This window comes from Microcaecilia unicolor, chromosome 5 (assembly GCF_901765095.1).
Source record: "Microcaecilia unicolor chromosome 5, aMicUni1.1, whole genome shotgun sequence".
Lineage (NCBI taxonomy): Eukaryota > Metazoa > Chordata > Amphibia > Gymnophiona > Siphonopidae > Microcaecilia > Microcaecilia unicolor.
This window is the reverse complement of record NC_044035.1, coordinates 76,012,695-76,035,637: the sequence shown is the minus strand read 5'-3', so window position 1 is coordinate 76,035,637 and position 22,943 is coordinate 76,012,695. Positions and strand designations below refer to the sequence as shown.

The 22,943-nt window shown below is 43.4% G+C and overlaps 1 protein-coding gene across 1 annotated transcript in view; it reads right to left on the bottom strand.

Annotated features, from left to right (window-relative positions):
* The window catches only part of BLNK (B cell linker), a 370,897-nt gene that overhangs the window by 300,384 nt on the left and 47,570 nt on the right, over positions 1 to 22,943 (bottom strand). Inside the window, 1 exon segment of the mRNA XM_030202997.1 lies at positions 7,664 to 7,726. Within this exon segment, the coding sequence (XP_030058857.1) occupies positions 7,664 to 7,726 (63 nt within the window).

Sequence of the window (22,943 nt, the reverse complement as noted above, 5' to 3'; positions counted from 1 at the left end):
TGGTGGGAAGGGGAACAGCAGAAGATGAGTGGGACTTGGTGATTGAATGGGAAAGGAAGACGACAAGAGGAAAGAGAAGAAATGGAAAAGAATTTAGAAGACTGACACATGGAAAGTGGAAGAAAGTGGGACCAGCCCAATCAGAAAAATAAAGTGCTCAGATAACAAAGGTAAAAAAATTATTTTTATTTAATATTTTTTTAAAGATTGAGATGTGCCTGCTTTGTGAAATGTACATTTTATTTAAAAAAAAAAATTAGCTTTGTACTTTGCAGAGAGTACAGGAGAAAAAAAATTTCTGTTATTGCCCTGCTTTTAGAGACTGGCTTTCTTGGGTGGAGAGAAGGGGGGGTCTCCATTTCAGTTTTTGTCTGAATGGTGTTTTTTTGTGTGTGTGTGAGTGTAATATTGGTGGTGGGCTCTTCACTGCCTAGAAGAAAAAAGGTATATTTAATCTTTTTTCCCTAGGCATTGAAGAGCCCACCCCACCAATAATGTTGGGTTTTGGAGTGGGGATGGTCTCTGCAGTACCCAGGTTTAAAATAAAAAAAAACATTTATATTTAGTATAGACAGGTTCCCGGGTGGGGGTGGCCTCTGCAGTGCCCAGGACATTAAAAAAAAAGGTTTTATATTTAATGCTACTGTAGGATCCTGTCATGTGTGTTGAGATGTTTGCCATTATAGTAGACTTACGCCTGGTCAAGTTTAAGATGTGGGATAGTGTAAACTATATTTTAAAATATTGTTTTTTCTATATGTTGATGCTGGGCATACTACTTAGAAATCCATCATCAAGTGCATTCTAATGCATTATTTTGTAGCAAGAAACACTACTCATACCTATATACACAGTGCCCACCCATATTAGCTCTGGGCCCACCCAAAATGTTAGGTCTGGCTACGCCACTGGGTTAGAGCACTTGAAATCTAGAGGTGGCCAGTTCAAATCCCACTGTTGCTCCTTGTGATCTTGGGCAAGTCACTTAACCCTCCATTGCCTCAGGTACAAACTTAGATTGTGAGCCCGTCTGGGACAGAGAAATATCCAGTGTACCTGAATGTAACTCACCTTGAGCTACTACTGAAAAAGGTGTGAGCAAAATATAAATAAATAAATCTTAAGATCATCCTCAGATCCCTCTGTTTGTTCTCATCACAACTTCACCCCCTATCCTGTACTGATCCTTTGGATTTTTGTAACTGAAATGCTTGAGCAAGTGACCTTGTATTTTTTAGTGTTAAATTACTGCTGCCAAATTCTAGATCCTTCCCCAACCTTGATCTAAAACATTTTTCATGTTTTCCACATAACAAAGGGTCCATCCTGTTATATATTCTGGTCTCATCTGAAGAAGGACACATCTTTCTTGAGAGCCCATTTGCAACATCGCTTATGAAAATGTTGGACAGAACTGAACTGAGGACTGATCCCAGTTAGTCATTTTAGAGCTCTTACCTAAAGTATTCAGTTTATTTATAAGTCATCCATATGGAATTATATCAAATTCCTTTCTGAAATTCAAGAGCAGATAGCTCAAATTCTCCACTGATCCAATCTCTGATTAAATTAAATTAAATTGAACAGACCAACCTTTGGTAAAATCATGCTGACTCACCTTGGGGGAATGGAGAGTCCCCAAATTGAAAGACATCAGGGTCAATTCCCTGTACAGGCCGTCTCTTTCACTCAACATTTTGTACCGCCTCTATAGAGATGCCAAGTTACCTGTTTCAAGGCTAGAGATTTGAGGACAGTCCTGGGTTTCTGAGCACCCCATCCTGGTGCATAATTGGGATGCCTGTAAGGTACACCACGGAGGGATGGGGTTCAGCGACGGGCGGTCAGATGCCGGGATGCCGCAGAGGAAGAGAGATGTTGATGTGGGGTAGGTGAAAAAATATATAATTTTTTAATAGCTGGGGGGGGGGGGGGGGGGGGCAATGGAGTGCCATGCCATGCTGTGGAAGGGCCCATCTAAGTTAGCTCTGGGCCCATCCAAAATACTGGGTCTGCTAAGCCATTGCTACAAAATGCTCCAAAACCCTGTCTGATTTTGACAAACGAAAATTAAGCCACCTCTGTAAGGCTGACACACAATCCTATTACTCAACTGACTTCTTCAAATAGAATCATTAATAAAGTACATTCTTGGTTATGTTACAGATCTAACTCTGTATTGTAGCATTGCTCTCTCTCTCTCTCTCTCTCTCTCCACCTTACTCTCTTACCTGTGGGGTTCCATAAGACTCAATATTAACACCCATCCTATTTAACATCTTTGTTCCCACCCTGGCTGGATCGACGTAGACACTGGATCTAACTGCATTCATATACACAGGTGAAAAATAAATTTTGACTAGTCTGGATCCCTTACAAACCTGGTTGCAGGTTACAATAGTAATGAGCACATAGAAAGAAGCATTAATGTCCTGTGTTGAAGAGTCTAGAGCTAGTAGCAAGACCTTGATGGTGCACCCGATGGAGCACATGCTCGACATCTGTGTACCACATTTCTCATTTATAGGATTATTCTGTCATCATCAGTGAACATAAAATGAAAAGGAAAAACCAGTTCCATATTAGATTGTAGAATCTTCACTATGAGAAATATTAGTTGTAGTATACTTGTAGAAATGTCATACATAGTAATAGAGGTCGCAGGTTTAGGTAGAAAGTATTCGAGAAAAAAGGATCTTCCACACACATATATATCTACCGTACTACAGGAGAACCATGGAAAGAGAGGTCATAAAATGTGTGTGGAGCTCTTCTTCTTTAGTAGAATTGTAAGAATCCAAAGATTTAAAGTGGCAAAGTTCTTTGTATTAAACTACACAAACTTTCAGTAGTATAATAGTCTTCTGCAAATGTAAGCAGAATAATATGAAGCGTTTGCAGCAAAATGTAAAGTGGAGTCACTGCCTTTTATTATTATCAAGAAATGCTTGCAATTTCTCAGAATCTAAGTAGTTTGTTGTTTTATTGCCATATGTAATCCTCATGCACGCAAGGTATTACAGGTCATATTTAACTCCTATAGCTTTTAACATCAGGTGTATTTGTAAAAAGGCCTTTCTTTTTAGAGCTGTACTTTTTGCTAAATCTGTGACCCTGAAATAAAACATGCTTCTTTTCTTTAGAGGCTTGAATGACTTGTAAAGCCTATTGATATCTTAGAAGTTTTACTACAATAGGACACGGATGAGCTATGGAATTTGATAAATGCGAAGGCACTCGGTGGGCCCCTTTTATGTCAAACGAGTCCTTAAAAGTCACATTAAACAATTGTGGGAGCGTTGTAGATAAAAATGAGATAATGTCCTTACCCTTGGCTCCTTCTGGTATTTCTATTATCCTTACATTATTTCTTCGACTACAGTTTGATAAATCCTCAATATCCAGTTGCAGTTGACGAATGGCCTTTGAGTTGGACTAAATTACTTCAGATTTTTGTTCCAGACATGTAGTTCTGTCTGCGATATTTTTTTAGTTTCTTTTGCGAGGCATCTATTTATGCTTTTTATCTCTTTTGGGACTTCTCTGGTGATTTCTAGCTGCGTTTTAGGCATATCTCTAATCACTTGAATCTCTGTCATCACAGGATCATAATTAGTTTTCTGGTCTTTTGGCTCCATTTTGTCTGGTGTGGGGGGATTGGTCCTGTGTCTTTTCAGGACAGAAGAGACCGAAAATTGTTGTTTTAAGTTAGTATTTTTGGTTCCAGACATACCCGAAGCAGTTATAGTTGTTGTGTGCCAGTTTTGATTATTGTAGATAAAAGAAATTCTGGGTTTTGACAATGTTAAAGTGCCTCAATATGCGGAGCCCTCACCTCATACATGCTTGCTGGACGAGCTCCACAGTGCCCCCCATAACAGTGTTGAGGATATTGCGTTTTCATCTGTAGAAGACCCCCAGAAAGGCAGTAAGGTCTAAACTGCCCTTAGAAATTGGTCATAAAACATCCTTACTACCTACACCAGCTTTTTTCTTTAAAAATGGTAAATAAAAAAATTCTATGTTTAATTTCTTTTATTGGTGTTCAGTACAGAAATACAGAAGAGCTCACAACATGGCAACAGACAGCAATAAGAAGCAAAACCAGAGCTCAGCCTAATAAGTAACAAGGTTAACACTCAGTTATGAGAAGAGAGAAAGAAAAGAGGGAAGGGGTGCTGGGGGATATACAACAACGTTTGCACATGAGGTACACCAAATTTGCACATATCACTGCAGAGCACTAAAATGAGATGCAAATGGTAGCCATTTTTCTCTATAAGCTGCAAAAAATTCTTGATACTGGTGGCATAGTCTATATTGAGATTCCTGGTGCCCTTGGAAAATTTATCAATCACAAGTTCCTATGTCACACAGTATTCTTTAAATTGTTTTGTTTAGATGCCAAATTTAAAATGTCCCTACCTATAACATTATCAAGATTCTTCACCTTATCTTAGTTTCCAGATTTTTAAATCGATTTTTCAAAACCATTAATTGAGACTCCTGTCTTTCAATTCTTGTTTCCAAGGTTGAAATTTTAATCCTATTTAATATTAACTGCTGTGTCAAATTCTATCCAAGAGCGAGAACTACTTTACAGATTTCCTGAGATGTCAAGACAGCTGGTTTTACTGGCTTGAAAGAAGAAATAGGCATTATAGAAGCTTCAGGTCCAACAAGTCCCTTCAAACTTTGCTGTACGTTGTTTCCAGCACCTCTATTATACACCCGTTCTTGCTATATCTGTAAGCTGTACAAGTCAGCATGTTTCTAAATATAACTGACATAAAATAACAATGGATGACAATGTGAATGCAGCAGCTGATAGTTTGTTTTTTGGAGATACCAAGATGGCTGCTGCAGGAACCAGCTTCAGCCTTGTGACATCAGGGCATCTCCTGTCTTCTTAACCTCCTAGGAGGTAGGAATCCTGATCTTCCCTTCTGGTGTACATGCCAACTGTTCTTTTTTCTCATATGCTTTAAAAATGCCAGTCGTAGAGCTAGAGTTGTTCTACTAAAAACCTGTTCACTAAAGGCAGAGCTGCCAAGTTACCTATTCCAGGAGGGAGACTGTTCCTAGTTTTAAACTTACATTCCAAAGCAGGGTAATATTTGTAGTCCATGATTCTACCCTTTGAAATCAGTGCTGCAGGTCCCAAACTGCACCAGGATGAGGTTGGCAGCAGTCCAGGACCGGCCAAAAACTCTCCCTCCTGGAATGGGTGACTTGGCAGATATGTAAGGAGATCTTTGGGACTGCCTTGGGACCCACACTATCTGCCAAGGCATGAAATGCAGGCCTGTGGGGTATATGTCTACCTTGTGCAGTAATTGCAAGGCACATGCTGGGTACACCCCCTGTATTTAGCACACAGGTTTTGCACCAACTACATATTAAATTTTGCAGTTAAGGTGTGGTAAAAGCAAGCATAAGGGCACCAAGAGTTAGACATGCAATAGGGAGAATTTTCTGACTTGCACTTGATTTTAACAGCAGTAATTCTATGTAGCTTTGATACTTTGGGGAGGGAAATAAAACCCATGCAACATGGAAGAATAATAACCCTTTCAGAGCATAATGAAAGGCGGGGCAGAGCCCAACTACGGAGAATACAGTGTCTCCACTTTCTACTTGCTCCAAATATTATTTGTGAAGCCCTTCAGGTAACTTTTGGTCTTTTCCAAAATGCCACAAATAACCTCCTAATATTGCATTTTCTGTCAACAGATATTTACATATTTATAGAGGAGCTGATGCAAACATTTTCTCAAAAGGAGCTTTGTGCGCTTAGCTCCATTTTTTTTGCATATTTACACTGTTTGAGATGTGAAGCTCCTTTCGTAAAAAAAATTGTATCAGCTTCTCTGTGGGTTTGTAAATATCTGCTGTCAGAAAATGCAATATTAAGAAGCTATGTATTTGGAAGAGACAAAAAATTATCAGTAGGGCTCCTAAAACAACATTTGGAGCAAGAAGTAAGAAAAGCCACTCAGTATTCTCTGTTTCTGGGCTCTGCCTTCTGTTAGCCTTTCTGAGTCTTCTGGGTGAAGGCAAGGTAGACATTTTTATTACACTAACAGGCTTATTTTCGAAAGAGAAGGACGCCCATCTTTCAACACAAATTGGAAGATGGGCGTCCTTCTCACAGGGTCGCCCAAATCGGCATAATCGAAAGACAATTTTGGGCGTCCCCCAACTGCTTTCTGTCGCAGGGATGACCAAAGTTCACATATCGGAGGCATAGCGAAGGCGGGACTTGGGTGTGCATAACATATGGGCGTCCTCGACCCATAATGGAAAAAAAAGGGCATCCCTGACTAGCACTTGAACGACTTTACCTGGTCCTGTTTTTCTTACAACTAAGACACAAAAAGTTGCCTGAACTGACCTAATGACCACAGGAGAGAATCGGGGATCACCTCCCCTTACTCCCCAAGTGGTCACTAACCCCCTCCCACCCTCAAAAAAACATCTTTAAAAATCTTTTGTGCCAGCCTCTAATGTCATACTCAGGTCCATCACAGCAGTATTATGCAGGTCCCTGGAGCAGATTTAGTGGGTGCAATGCACTATAGGCAGGCGGACCCAGGCCCATCCCCCCCCACCTGTTACACTTGTGGTGGTAAATGTGAGCCCTCCAAAACCCTCCAGAAACTCACTGTACCCACATCTAGGTGCCCCTTCACCCGTAAGGACTATGTTAGTGGTGTATAGTGGTGGGTAGTGGGTTTTGGGGGGGCTCAGCACACAAGATAAGGGAGCTATGTACCTGGGAGCAATTTGTGAAGTCCACTGCAGTGCCCCCTAGGGTGCCCAGTTGGTGTCCTGGTATGTCAGGGGGACCAGTGCACTATGAATGCAGGCTCCTCCCATGACCAAAGGGCTTGCATTTGGTCGTTACTGAGATGGGCGCCCTTAGTTTCCATTAGCGCCGAAAATCAGAAACGACCAAGTCTAGGGACGACCATCTCTAAAGACGACCTAAATGTCAAGATTTGGGTGTCCCCGACCGTATCATCGAAATGAAAGATGGACGTCCATCTTGTTTCCATAATATGGGTTTCCCCGCCCCTCCACCGGGATGTTTTGCGAGGACGTCCTCAGCAAAACTTGGGCATCCCCTTCAATTATGCCCCTCTAAATTAACTCACCATGGATTTCATGACTTCCCAGAGTGTGGGGGGCCTTGGATATGGAGGTGTTCCCATTAACAGCAGGCTGTCACCTCTGAGATGCTCTTTCTGTTCCGTTGTGATAATGTATAAATAATTTCTTATAATATGTGGCTATGGGATTTAAATGACCTAGGAATTAATTTGCATCCTGCAGCTAAATTTCTCTAAAACAGCTATTAAACCACAATATTTTTCATGGCAAAGTATACAGACCTTGGAATTTGGCTGCTACTTGCCAAACAGAGGCCCAAACCTTCAAAGGTGAACTGACACCTATATGCAGACTTGTTTGAACTCTGTGAAGGAAAATTCAGAGTAATATAGGAAGTGGAGACTATCATTTTGGGAAAAATATTTTTTCTAGGTATAGCTTTCATTTTACATGATGCTCTGATTAATGTGTTTTTTAGAATTACTATTATAACTATTAAACCTCCATGCAATACTTGGTAATACCAGCAAAAAATTCCATTTATACTTACCAAAAACCTTGTGCCATTTATTCCTAGTTCCTCTACTACAGTACTGCTTTCATACATTCCAAACTGAAAGTGAAAAAGAAAAAATAACCCAGATTAATTAGCAACTGTTTGAGAATCCTGCACCACCTTACTACTACTACTTAGCATTTCTATAGCGCTGCCAGGGTTACGCACCTTAAAAGCTTATTGCCACATTAGTAGATACTGTATTTAGCCCATGACAATCAGGGTTTCTTTTTTTGTTTGTTTGTTTTAATTAGCCTCAGATATTCAATGCTGGGCCACATCTAGGCCCCAGGACAGAATATCTGGGGTTAATGTATTTTAAGCTGACCGCTGGGTCTTACATGGGTACCAGTTGATATTCATTTGGGGCTGACATAACACATTTATGCAGGTCCCAGCTGAATATTAGCTCAGATCTTCATAAGGGAATCTGGCCAGTTCCTGATCCCCCCCCCCCCATCTCTCTCTCCCCTCCCCCCCCCCCCAGGAACATTAACATGCCTTCCTTCTTCCCTCCCTCCCTTCCATCCCCTGAAACATCATCACCACCCACAGAGATGTCAAGGATGATCAAACCCAAAGAGTGAGATTTACCAGGCCAAAGAGAGAGCTTTTTCAGAGGGTACTTCCAGGGTATAAATCTATAATGATTTAAGTGTACTATTGCTTTGCAAATGAATCAAGGCATCATTAAATGATACTGGCTTTTCGTTTGCGCTTCTGAAGCAATACAGACAAAGTGAGAAGCAGTTTAGATAAATTTATTTTAGCTGAAAATTGTCCTCCACCCAGTAGTTAAAAGTATGTACATTGGTTTCAGAGCATATGTGCTTGCAGTAAAGGGAAAATGGACAGGGCAAGAGGAAGCACTAGGCAGGAAGTTGTGCTCAGATTTCTTCTTATTGATTGGACCAGATGATTTACTTTTCTAAGTCTTCCCTCTCATGAAAGTAGTGATTAAGATTAATGCACTGGTACTGAAGTTCTGATGAATGAGAAATAGGGCTCAGAGTGTGACAGTGAGAAATCTTTCAAATGAATATGACACACTCCTAATGAATGAGACTTTGCATCTCTGCAACCCCCATAGCCTACAACAGAGTGTCATGAGACTGCTGCTAGAGGCTGTGGCAGCCATTTTGAAGGAGCAGCTGTGATGGACAGGAGTGAATGGGCATTGCTACTGCCCGTTTCTCCACTAGACCACTAGATCGGCCCAAGGGAGATCTGGGAGGGGGTTGGTGATGTTCCAGGAGGGAGGGACGGGGCTAAGGGGTGGGGGGTTGGTGATGCTCTGGGAGGGAGAATTGCAAAAAAGTGTTGGTGATGTTACAGGTGGCTGGGAGGGAGGAAGGGAAGGAGGCCTGTCCATGTTCCAGAGAGTGGGAGGGAGGGAAAAGGTACCAGAAAGCTTCAGGCCAGTATTTGGAAGTTATGCGGGTTATGACTGATATTCAGTGCTGGCACTCACATAGCTAGGCAGGCAAATTTAGGACTGCTTTTAATGTAGCCCTCTATGTCCACTGAACCATACAGGCACCGGCACTGAATATTGCTGGCTGAATATTGCTGGTGAACTGCCAGCTCTTCACCAACTCTGCCTCCTGTTCCATCCCTAACCTAACCACTTCAGACATGACTGGTCAGAGCCACTATTCAGCAGCACTGCCTGTTTAAGTGCCACTGAATATTGGTGGTTAGGCGGCCAAAAGTGATTTAAGCAGGCAGGAGCCTCCCCTCCACACTTAAACTGTTTTGAATATTAACCAGGTAATATTTAATGTTCTTTGATGAAAACCTTCAGCTTGGTTATGTTAACAGAGGAGGCTTCATGGCAAAGAACATTTTTTGTCATTCAGAATCAGTGAATGTTACTCGCAAAGCAAGTGCTCCAAGTACCAAGTTGCCTGATGTATCAATATTCCACATCAGTAACTTTAACTACTTATTAGATTCATGGCTTTTGCTTATGTACTTTAATTTCTTCTGCATTTCATTTAGGCAATACAGCAGAGGTTAGCATTTCTTTAAATGCTAACTAACACCAGCTAAATTAGACAACAAGTACCAACCATTTCTATAGCACTACTAGACATGCACAGTGCTATACACATTATATGCAGGTACTCTCTCTGTTCCTAGACGGCTCACAATCTGTTTTTGGTACCTGGTACAATGGAGGGTTAAGTGATTTGCCCAAGATCACAAGGAGCTGTAGGGGGAATTGAACCCAAGTCTGCTAGCACTAACCATTAGGCTACTCCTCCACTCCAAAAAGTTAGACCTGAATATTCAGGGCAGGCCAGGCACTGGCACTAGATACCAGAGCCATCAGTGGCACTCAAAAGTTCTGCGGGTAGAGCTAACATGGCACTGATATAGCACTAAAAGCAAAGCAAAGGTGGAAGTGGGACTATATCAAATAACCAAGGCAAACTATGGGTAAAAGGCATCCAACTGACGGCTTGTTACACCAACAGAAGCAACACTCCACAAGACCACTGAGGAAGGCTCTTGAGTTGAAACATGGCCTATGTTGGGTCTTTTCTTTGGATCAGTTTTACCACTGGCAAATAAACTTTTGGACACCTTTTACCCGTGGTTTGCCTTGGTTATTTGGTACAGTCCCACTTCCACCTTTGCTTTGCTTTTTGTCTTTCCCTGTGGAAGGCGTGTGGACCCCTTTTTTTTTTTGTTTGGATTATTCTCCATTGTTATAGCACTGCCTTTTGTGTGGTCCTATATGCTCAGGTAATCATGTTGGCAGCAATACACAATTCCTTGCTCCTTTCTGACTCCACCTCCAGACCGCCCCTGCACTAATTGGCGGGTTCTGTGGCAGACGCACCATATTTTTACAGTGACACTATGCAGTTACGTGCCACTGACAATCCAGGAATGGTTTGCTCAAAGTGGTTTAAGCATTTTAAACCATGCTGAATATTGACCCCACAGTGCCTATTAATAAGGACACATCTTTCTGTTCAGCCATGTGCATGAAGTTATACTTGCAGGAGTGCATTCATTTTTTGCACTAAAATGTCAGCAATAGAAGGACTGTGTCCATAACTTTGTAAGACAATGGTAGCGTTCCCAATCCCTGCCAGTAGAAAAATTGGCTGTGAGTTGTTGCAAACCTAGGAGCCTACTGAAGATACCTGATGACACATAGCATCAACGTGAAGAAATGAAGTATCAACAGAGGCTCTCATCCTTCTCCCCAACCCAACCCCCCCCCCCCCCCCGGAAAGATTGGACTGACTAAGGGGAAAATGCTTAGCCGGGTGCTAAAGTCCACATTACAGAAGCCCACAACGGAACAAAATTGCTAAAAAAATAGCTTGAGGATGCTCAAAGGAATCAATATGCAAATGATATGCACACTTAATTTGCACTGTTAAACTGAAAGTAAGGGGAGGAACATGCCTGGCACATGCACACAAAGGTTCTGTGGTAAGCACGACTGTTGTGAACATGTGGAAGTGCAAGCACACTTCGGTGATGTTGTTCTGCGCCTTTAATTATGATCCATTGAAAGATTGCTGCACTTAAATGTTTCAAAGTCTCATATTTAACCACAGAACAACAGATGCTGATGTGTACTTCCACATTTGGTTTTCCTCAGGTTCATACACGTTTGTATCTCACTGTCAGCGCTTCAGACTTGCATGGACTTCCTTCTGCTTGCAAAAGAGGACAAAACCTGCAGTTTAATGTGACAAACTGACAAGAAATCTTCTCCTGAAAATCACTATCCCTGAGCTGGTGGTAAGGTTTTGGCATTAAAGACCATCATGAGCTTCTGGGCATTGCAGCGCTTCCGTTTGAGCATTTGGAAGGAATACTATTGACCTCATTTACATCCATTTAAATACAAATTTAATACATTTGTGGCTATTTTTGGCATGCATCAATGTTCCCTCTAAGGACTGAGGTGACGTGAGCAAACATTTTTCTTCAGAGCGAAGGACTGAGTTGACATGAGCGAAGATTTTCCATTACGTTACCATGTGAGCACTTTTTACAAATACATACACAGGGGCGTAGCTAGACAACAGATTTTAGGTGGGCCTAGACAAGAAGTGGGTGGGCACCAAGAGTTCTCCCCCCCCCCCCCCCCCCCGCCACCAAAAAAATATCTCAGCTGGTGGGAAAACACTTCTTTCCAACTTGGCAGTCTGCAGCAGGCATGCACTGAAAACTTAGCAGATGCCATTATCACGGAGAATAGCATGAGGAAGTCTTCAGCTGGCAGAGCTTGGACTCCCCACCAGCTACCACTAAATGTGTACTACTGTTGGGTGGGCCTGAACCCTAACTGGGTGGACCCTGGCCCACCCAGGCCCACCTGTGGCTACGCCACTGCATACACAGAAGTACACACACGCACACACATACATAAACACTCGCAGAAAAGTTGAAAATGAACCATACTCTGCATGCTTTCCCTACTTGTTTGCCTGTACTTTATAGCTACTCTGAATTTTACTCAGATACTGGATGTTTAGCACAGTTTGAAAGGGAGCACTACTCCCCCGTATATGAGCACCACTCAAAAAAAAAAAAAAAAGAGGGACAGTAGGAGCACTTTTTAACACAGCAGGGAAGAACCCTTTCACTGTCTACCAGCTGCCTCCCCCAGTACCTCTGCTATTGATGGTTTTATACACACTGTGGACTAGATTCTATATATCATGCCTAAAAAATTGTTGCTGAAAAAATATGCCTAGGCGTAGTCTATAAAGTATGCCTAAATTTAGAATAATCCTGCAAATAGGTGGGAAAATGTGGGATACAAATGTAACAAATAAATAAATAATAAATTTCCATGTGGTTTATAGAATATGCGAGTGCCCGTCCATGCGACTAAATTTAGTCATGGGCAGTTATGCTAAGTAAAACTTGGTGTAAATGCCAGAGCCTAAATTAGGCATGGACCAGGTGCATTCTATAACAACGTGCACAGATATTAGAAATGCCTATGACGCACTCATTCCACGCCCATGGCAATGCCCCCTTTTCAACGAGATGACTTAGAATTTATGCACATCACGTTACAGAATATGCTTAGACAGTTGTGCAAGTAAATTCTAATTAATGCCAATTAGTGTCAATAATTGCCTGTTAATTGGCAATTATCAGCGCTGCTTGGCTTGTTAACTAATTAAGTTGTGCGCACAAATCCAGAATATGACTGGATTTGCATACACAACTTAATTCTCGCTATATAGAATCTGGGGGTGGATGCAGTCCAGGGAATTATGTACCAAAAAAAATCTAAATAATGCATGGCAAAATAATGCAACATATTGAACAGAATAGTATTTGCAGTATTCTGGAAATATATGCAGGTACTTTAACACTTGACTGTCAGCTCTTAGTCAGCCCTAGGTCCCCAGTCCAGCTTCTTCTAGTTGGCCATGTGTACAGTAATGTTCAGCAGTACTGTAACAGAAATTCTGATGTTACTGGTCCTCCCTCTCACTTATCAGTTTTTGGCAATTTGTCAAATGACCACCAGGCTTGAGCTCTGCTAGCCTTTAGCTTGCTGTTGAGTTACCTAACATTAGGTATTATCTATATTAGCTGTACCTAATGGTTACAACAGCAGGTTGAAAACCAGGGAAGCCAAGGTTCAAATCTCACTGATGCTTCTTGAGATCTTGGACAAGTCACTTAACCATCCATTGCCTCAGATGCAGAACTTAAATTGTAAGCCCTCCTGGGACAGGAAAATACCTACTGTAACTGAATGTAACTTGACTTGAGCTATTACTGAGAAAGGTGCGTACAAATCCAAATCCAAAGTTCAATACAAGGCATAAAATGAAGAAATACAAAGCACTATGTACATCGCCCAGGACCTACAGAGCAATTCCAACATATCATAATAGCAGTAACTTCCACAAGTCACACAACAAGGACCTACCCAGGAAAAGACAGCACTACAATGAGCGCTAGAACATCAATACACCGACTGGAAAACTAAACAAGCCAGATTAGTATAGAATGATCCTGCAGTCACTGCTAACAGAAAACCATGTCTCTTTCACACATGCAGAACACAGTATAGAATAAGTGACCACAAACTAAAAATAGAAATAAAAATTAAACGGAACCCCCAAGAAGCCAGACTCTGCAAATAGTTCAACACCAGAGAAAGAAATGCATGTCCCCCTGTACTTTTTATAAAATATAAGGATATCAGATGTAAATTTCAAAAGCTGACATATTCCAATCACTACATTACAAATTAACAAATACAAATAAAACAAAAAATGGAAAATATGATACCATTTTATTGGACTAAATACATTTTTCAAGTAGCTTTCAGAGGCCAAAGTCTCCTTCCTCAGGTTAAGACAGTATACTGCTGTTATGGTATCCTGTCCTGACCTAAGGAAGGAGGTTTTGATCTTTGAAAGTTAGTCAAAAAGGTATTAAAATTAGTCCAATGAAAAGATAGCATCTTATTTCTATTTTCTGTTTTTATTTATTAATGTTTATTAATACAGTTACCACACTACTTTATCTTAAACAGAAAATAAAATTCTTTTTTTCTACCTTTGCTTTTTTTCAGTTGTGTTGGTCCCAGTCTCTGGTTTCTGCTTTCCTTGTCTTCTCTTAACTCTTGCCAGGATTTCCTATCGTTTTGTCATTTTTATCTCCTCCTTTTCCTATCAGCTTTCTTCAGTTTATTTTCTGCCTCTGGCTAGATTGAATTCTATCTTACTATTCAGTCCTCAATTTCCCTGTTTTCATTGTGTCTACCTACAGCTTGCCACCTCTTTCCCTCACCCCAGCTCTCCTATTTCACTTCCTCTTATTCCCTCAGGAATTCACTAACTCTGTCCTCTCCTCCCCCCATCCAGTATGTGCCTTCTTTCTCTCCCCACTTCCTTCCAAATCTGCCTCTCTCTCTCTCTCTCTCTCTGTCCTCCCCACTTCCATCCAGTGTCTTCCACCTCTCTCCTCCCCACTTCCATTCAGCATCTGGCTCTCTCTCTCTTCAGCACACTTCCAACCACTATCTGCTCCCCCCCTCTCTCTTTCCACCCCACTTCCATCCAGTGTTGGCCCCCTTCTCTCTGCACCCCACTTTCAGCCAGTGTCTCTCCACCCCACTTCTTTGCCACCTCCTCTCATATCACTCATATCTACTATAATAAAACTCACCCTCAACGTTCTGAAGACAACATTCTGAAGTCACTCAGTCACTCCCTGAAGGGTTCGTCAGTTCATGGTGGTGAAGCCACAACACTGACCATGTCTCTCTGCCCCGCCCTCGCATGACGGACCAATCAGAAAAAACACCCTCAACGTTCTGAAACACAAAGGACCATCACAAAACCGTTCCCAGGCAACGCTAGGCGATGTAAGACTGACCTATCAGAGGAAACTACGTGGCAATAAGGGAGGAGCATTCACCAGCAGAACGGCTCATTATCTGTGCAGCACAGAGAGCACAGAACCACTGCTGGAACGAGAGAAGAATATTCCTGCTGTGGGTATGTGCAAAAATAGACGGGGGGGGGGGGGGGGGGGATAAAATTTTAAATGCGTAATGCCGGTACTGAAGAGTGCCAGAGGGCCTATAACACAGACTATATTTGGGTTTGCTTGACGTGGAGTCGGTGGAGCCGGAGAACAGCATGCCCCTCACCATCTGGGACGTGGGCGAACAGGAGAAGCTGCAGCCCAGCTGGAAGGATTACCCGCGACCCAGCCAGCAGCAAACAGCGACCAAGGAAGGGGGAGGAGTAGGGAAATTACTCCTTCCCTGCCTAGGAATCGCTGGAGACTGGCTGCCAAACTAACGAAACAACCGCACACCGACGCACCACCTCCATCATTCGAAAGGCATCCACTCTTTCTTCAACAGAAATGCAAACTAATAATAAAAAACAAACAAAGAATACCCGGTTTCTCACGCGGCTGCAGGTAACTCCCCACCCCCTTCCTCTTCCCCTTTTGCCGAAGCGGCCAAGGATGTGCCCAACCATCCCCAGCCTCAGGCAAGCCGCCTCCCACCTTGGGGATTCACCGAGCACCCGGAAAAAGACGGCGCTGCTTCCCGCAGCGCATAAATGTTCCAGCATTCCCCTGCAGCCGGCCTGAAATGGACCGAACATACTGGATCACCCCCCGATGGCCCGAGACCGTGCTCCTCTCCCTTCTGCCAACTTAAAACAACCATCCCCGTCCTCAGGCCAGCCGTCTCCCACCTCCAGGATGCCCAGAATCCCAGCCATAGGCGTAGACAGGGGGGGGGGCGAGGGGGGGCAATGCCCCACCAAATGACGACAAGGCGCCGCCGCGCCATTAGTTTAAAAAAAAAACACATGCAGGCACGCGCTCCTCTCCATCCGCTTGGCTTCCCTGCCCTCTCTATCTGCGTCCCGCCTTCCTCTGACGTCATTTCCTTTCGGGCGGGATGCAGACAGAGAGGGCAGGGAAGCCAAGCGGACGGAGAGGAGCGTGTCCGTCTACCCCTCTCTCTTCCTCCCTCCCTCCGGCGCAGGCAGCAGTCTTTTTCAGCGTTCCTGACAGCGGTAGCAATGTACACGCTGCCTTCGGCTCTGCCCCAAAGCCTTCTCTTCAAGTTCCTGTTCCCGCATAGGTGGGAACAGGAACTTGAAGAGAAGGCTTCCGGGGCAGACCGAAGGCAGTGTGTACATCGCTACCGCTGCCAGGAACGCTGAAAAAGCTGAAGACTGTTGCCTGCGCCAGAGGGAGGGAGGAAGAGAGGGGGTAAACGGAGTCACCATCTTGGACCTCGCGTGGGGGGGGGGGGCAAGTAGAAGGAAGATGGATGGAACTGGGAGGGGTGGGGAGCAGAGGGAAGATGGATTGTACTGGGAGGGGTGGGGAGCAGAGGGAAGGAGCAAGAGATGGATGGGACTGGGAGGGGTGGGGAGCAGAGGAATGGACCAGGAGATGGATGGGACTGGGAGGGGTGGGGAGCAGAGGAATGGACCAGGAGATGGATGGGATTGGGAGAGGTCAGGCACAGCAGAGGGAAGGAGCAGAAGATGGATGGGACGGAGGGATGGTGAGCAGAGGGAAGGAACAGAAGATGGATGGGACTGGGAGGGGTGGGGAGCAGAGGGAAGGAGCAAGAGATGGATGGGACTGGGAGGGTGGGGAGCAGAGGGAAGCCTACTGGAAAGAAGACACTGCATAAAACAGAAGACACTGGGACCAAAGCGAATAGAAAAACTAAATGATCAGACAACAAAGGTAGATAAAAGTATTTTATTCATAATTTATTAATTGAAATGTGTCAGCTTTTTGAAATGTGCATCTGTGATATTTTGCCTGTAAATTTCAATTCCGGCCTCCATATTAGCATATTCATTTGCATATGTATATATGCAAATGATATGCTAATATGCTCCACTCATTCTTTGCCCCCCCCAAATGAAACAGTCAAACTACGCCTATGATCCCAGCCCAACAGAAAAAGACGGCGCTGCTTCCCACAGCACATTTCTCTTCCAGCGTTCCCCTACAGCAGTCCTGAAACGGCCAAAAAATACCGACAGACCAAGAACATGCTCCTCTACCTTCCGCCCATCTAAAACAACACTGCTGCCTCAGCACAACACACAAAAAAAACAATCCCGGAAAAAGCAATCCACCACTCAGCAAAGGCTGACCCCCCTACAACCACATTCACATTTCACCAACAGAAAGACCCCCCTCCACAAATCTCCTTGACAGACAAAACCACACACACACAATACAACAGAAACACACCCTCAAAGCCACACACCAATCCATCCCACTTTGCCAGCACAACACAGCACATCCCCCAACCCCCCAAGCAAAAAACAAAACAAAAAAAAAGACACACATCAACAACCTGTACACAAACCCCACCCTCACACACTCACATTCACACAAAATAACTCTGTGACACATACACACACACACACACACACACACAAAAAAGCCACATGCTAGCATCCGTTTCATTGGTTTCGGAAACGGGCCTTTTTTACTAGTATTTTATAAAACATTTTTAATGTGCATTAGATTTTTTTATGTGCAGAAATCAATTGTATGCGTGTTAACTCAGGTCAATTGATTTTGGCACGCTAAGGGGCCCTTTTACTAAAGTGCTCTGTTTTTGCACTCAATGTGCCTTAACGCAAAAATATTAATACCCCTTAAGTGCAAAGGCTGTGCTCTGCAATTACCATACTGAAATGTTCATTACCACATGTTAACACTGCTTGCAATTAGAGCAGATACTTAGCGCCTCTAATTGAGGAGGTGCTATGTGATCCCTCGCTAACAGCACAGTCGACAGTAAGAGCACAGTATATTTTCCACGCCAACTGCAATATGATATCTCGCCCAGCCCAGTTCTGCTCCAACACAAAGGGGCCCATTTACTAAGCTGCTGCAAAAGAGGGCCTGTGCTAGCATCAGTGTGTGTTTTTGATGCATGCTGAGGTCCTTTTTTACCGCAATGGGTAAAAGGCTATCTTTTTCTGAGGAAAAGAAATGGCCATGCGGTAAGTGAAACACCGCACGGCCATTTCGGGGGGGGGGGGGGGGGCCCTTACTGCCACCCATTGAGATGGCAGTAAGGGCTCCCGCACTAACTTGGCAATAACTGGGCAGCACACGGTGCTGCCCGATTACCGGTGGTTAACTTCCAGCGCTACAAAAATAGATCATATTTTTTTAGCACCACAAATGGCATGCGCTAAGGGTGAGAACGACCGCTGGGCTCCTGCGGTAGTTCCGGATTGGCGTGCAGTAAGCCCATGGTGGGTTTACTGCTGCTAAATAAAAGAGCCCCAAACGTATTTAACATGCAAGAGTGCAATAACAGCTACACCACCTTTCTAACAGTTGGCATGCTTGTGCGGTAGCTGTAAACATGTGCTAATTTGCATGTTAAGTGCTTAAAGCACCCTAGTAAAAGACCCCCTAAATTCTTTAAGCCATGTTAAAGAAATGAATCAATAGTAATGAAAGAACATCCCTAAAAATTTCACAGTAAACTGTCATGGCTTCAAACATACAACCATCCCTTATATATTCAAACAAGAATGTTCATACCCAACATCCAAACATGAAGATAAAATGAAAATAGCTATCCCTTCTTTTTTTTTTTTTGTGCTAAAATGTCTTGTGTCAAAGAAGCAATCTCTGATATCCAGACCTGTGCTAAGACAGGCTACCTCCATGTTGTTTTATGCAATGGCACTACTAGAACAGATTGCTTTTACCCTGAACCGACTAGAGGCTTCTTTGGACAAATATGATTTAACACTGGTGTAAATGAAATTTGTTATAAGTTACTAGGGTGCTGGTATTGTTGTGTTGTTGCTACTGTTTTTGTGATTTGTATATCCTCACCTTAGAGCAAGAAGACCATACAGAGCTATGTTGTGATCTGTGCAACTCACCCACTGGCCCCTCTCTGCCCCGCCTACTTCATCACTGCCAATGAGAAGAGACAGTGGGCTGGGGACAATTTTTGTTTTCCTTCATATTTGTGCCCCATGTGGCTATAGCACTTCCACAGCCCTTGGTAGGGCACTGCCTTAGAGGAAGCATCGCACCACCTGGCTCTGTTCCTTTGTAAATAGACATTTAAATTGAACCATCACTGAGTACAAATTGGTATCTAACAGCTAAAAGCATAATAAAATAGGGGATCAATTTACTAATTTGTGTAAATGTGCTAATGTGCATTGATTTAAATGAACACACATTAATCTGCGTTAAGCACATACTGGTTGATGTTCAAAGTGAATTAAGTGGGCAGGAGAAGATCTTGTCCACTTAAATCACGCTGTCTGGACAGGCTGCCAATATTCAGTGGCACTTAACTGGGTAGTGCTGCAGAATATTGGCAGTAACTGGCCATTTACAAAGTGAGTCAGAGAAAGGTGTTCCGAGGGTGGAGTTGAGGAGGAGCCAGTAGCTATGCAGGTGCCAGCATTATTCAGTGCTGGTGCCTGCACTTCTAAGGGACCATATAGGACTGCATAAATAGCAGCCCTAAGTGTAGTTGCTTAGCTATGCAGGTGCTGGCACTGATTATCAGCCGGTATCTGCATAGCTTCAGGGTAGTGGCCGAGGTAGTTGCATGTGCTCCTTTCCCTCTCCCCTCCCAACATAGTCTCACCCTCCACCCATGATTAGGCCCCCATATAAACAGATCCCCACTCTATGATCAGATTGCTCCTCCATGAACAAACTCCCCCAATGATAAGACTCCCCTGTTCATACCCCCCATAAGCAGACCCCTTCCTCCATGATCAGCCTTCCCCAGTGGGGTATCCGGAACAGGAGCAAGCCCCACTCACTCCTGCCCCATAACAGTTCCAGTGGCTAAAATAGCTACTGTGAATTCTTCAATATGGAAGGTTGACCTTAAGGTAGTACTGCAAGACTACCGCTAGAGCTTGTGGCAGCCATTTTAGCCACTGGAGCCACGATGGGCAGGAGTGAGGGGGGGGGGGGGGGACAATCATGAGGGGGGCCCAAAGAGGGGAGAAGAAACTGACAGATGCACTTAGATGGGTTCCAAGCAATATTCAGCCGGGACTTGCATAAGTTTGGGTGGTCAGCAGCAGTCCGGTCAGAGATGAATATTCAATTCTGGTTCTCAGATATGGTCTGACATTGAATATCCAGGTCTAACTTAGTCAGCATTTAAAAACATGCTTATTGCCTCTGGCAGAATATTCGCCAGACAGTTACAATAAGACTTAACAATAAGAGTTGCAATATTTAATATAAATAAAACTGTATCTTTTTATATATAATTAATTTCCACTGGTTAAATTTGCATCCGAATAGTCAGCTCTGGCTCATACCCAGATATCAGTGGTGAATATCTGGGTATAAGGTGACCACCGGAAGTTATCCAGGTACTGCTGATTGTTATTCAGTGCTGGTATCCGGATAACTATACGAGCAATTTAGGACAGCTATTTTGTTAGTTATCTGCATACTGGCCCTGAATAGCACTAGTATCTGGATAACTTCTGACTTCGTCTTGGCTCCACCCCCACCACAGCACTACCCAGATAGTACTGGGTACTCAGCTGAAAATCCAAGGATGAGCCCAGTGAACAGCACTTATCTGGGTAGGTGCTGATCCTTACTGGGAAAGTGCTGTTAAATATTGAGCCTTTGATATTAATGGAAGGCATGTAATAAAATTTGAGCCTTTGATATTAATTAATGGAAGGCGTGTAATAAAATTTCAGACTTCAAGTCAAGCATTTAACTGTGATTATTCATTACATGAGTGTTTCAAAGCGTTTAGCATTATCAAAATAATATAAGTATGTAAAATTTGGCAAATGTTTTCTTAGTGATTATTCTCTACATCCATAGATGAATGATTATGAAAACACACAGGGTTGCAAAAATTATAATGTGGATATAATCTTGGTTTATGAACCCACAGTGCTGACTGCTCAAAAATGAAAGATTTCCACGGGTAAAGATATGAGAAAAGCAACATCTTTTAATGTCTGCAAAAATAGTTGCCATAAAATGAAATGGGAGTATTTCTATGCAAAAAATAAAAAAGCTATAACATGCTCATTTTCTCTTGTTTCCCCCCCTAATAAATTACTAGAATAAAAACATGAAAAATCAGAGAATACATTGGCCATGGACCTGGGCTAGAAGCTTAGCTGTGTACTGCCATGCAAAAGACCTGGGTTCAGCTTCCAACAGAGATGCCAAGGATGGCCCATCCAAATTCTGGAGATTGAAGGTCCAATGAGTGAGGTTTTTCTCATGGGCCCCAGCTATGTATGAAACTAGTTCTGGCAGATGCACATTCCAAAAACTGACATATTCCAATCAATAAATAGAAAATAAAATTCTTTTATATACCTTTGGTGATTTTTTCTGATCATGTTGTTCTTAGTCTCTGGTTCTGCTTCTCTTTGTCTGTGCTCCTATTCATTTGTTATTTCCTCTCCTCATTTCTCTTTCACTTCCTGCCCTACATCCATCCTTGAGAATTCTCCACGTTGGATTTGACGGACTGCTTGCCTTGTTGTTTGCTGCCTTTTGACACTGATCTTTCCCATTCAGTTTTATTCCATTTTCAGTCTTAATTCTAGTTTGCCATCTGTTCCCTCTCCCCTCCATGTACAGTATCGCCTCCTCTTCACTGTCTCTTCCCTTCCCCTGTATGGCATATTTCCCCTCTCTTTCCTTCCATTTCCTTCCATCCATGTGCATTTCCTTCCTTCCTTTCTCTTCTCTTCTGCTCCATCCATGTGCATCTTCCCCCTCTCTCTTTTCTTTTCTTCCCTTCCTCTCCATCCATCAGGACTTCTTAAAAGCTGGATCCTTCAAATCTTCTCTATACCTCCTACAATGGGGTCTGCAGAGGATCTGGCTTTCACTTATATGCTGCTGTGGATCTTCCTCTGCCTTGGACATGGGGCTCTAACTTGCCCGGGTCTGCCCCAGATCCTCTGCTGCTTTCATCTTCTGTTCCTTCTCATGAGAACCTTGTGGCTGCCCTGGATTCTCTGCTATCTTGGTCTGCCCCAGATATAGTGGTTATTGTGACTGCTTCTCCACCCTGCCTGCTCTGCTTCAGCAGGGCTTATCATGCCCAGGAGCTTTGGGGTTTGTTAGTTTTTACATTAAAGTTGTTTCCAACTTTAATATTAAAGAAAAGGGCAGATCCAAGATGGCACTGCAGTGAGACACCAGGATTTTCTGCTCCCATAGTGCTCCAGTTTTCCTGGCAAGTTTTCTTGCTGTTCTTACCTTAATGATGCCTAAATTGAAGAGGAAGATTCCGGTAGCTGCCCAACAGCCTTCGACCTCTGTTGTGCAGCAAGCAGAGATTATGGGCTTGCTTTCAACTTTTCAGGGCATTCTGGTTGGCCAAAGCACAAGAGACAGAGCTTGGGTCTCAGCAGTGAAGTTTCACTCAGCCTGGTAGATTCAGTTTCTCCCCAATTGCCGTGAGACTTGGCGTCTTTGGGATTTCCCTCACCGATGGTTGGAGCATCGATAGGAGGACCCAAGGGTATGTCGCAGCTGGAGCCATCAGAGGGGGAGCTGGCTCAAAGATCTGGAGTTGGAGAGTTGCAAGGGAGTGAATCAGGAGGGGGTTCACCCTCATTGCCATCTATTCCTCCTTAGAAAAAAATGGCAGAGGTGACTTTGGAGACCATTTGGACTTCCTTAGAATCTCTCTACAGGGTATACATAGTAGATGATGGCAGAGAAAGACCTGCATGGTCCATTCAGTCTGCCCAAC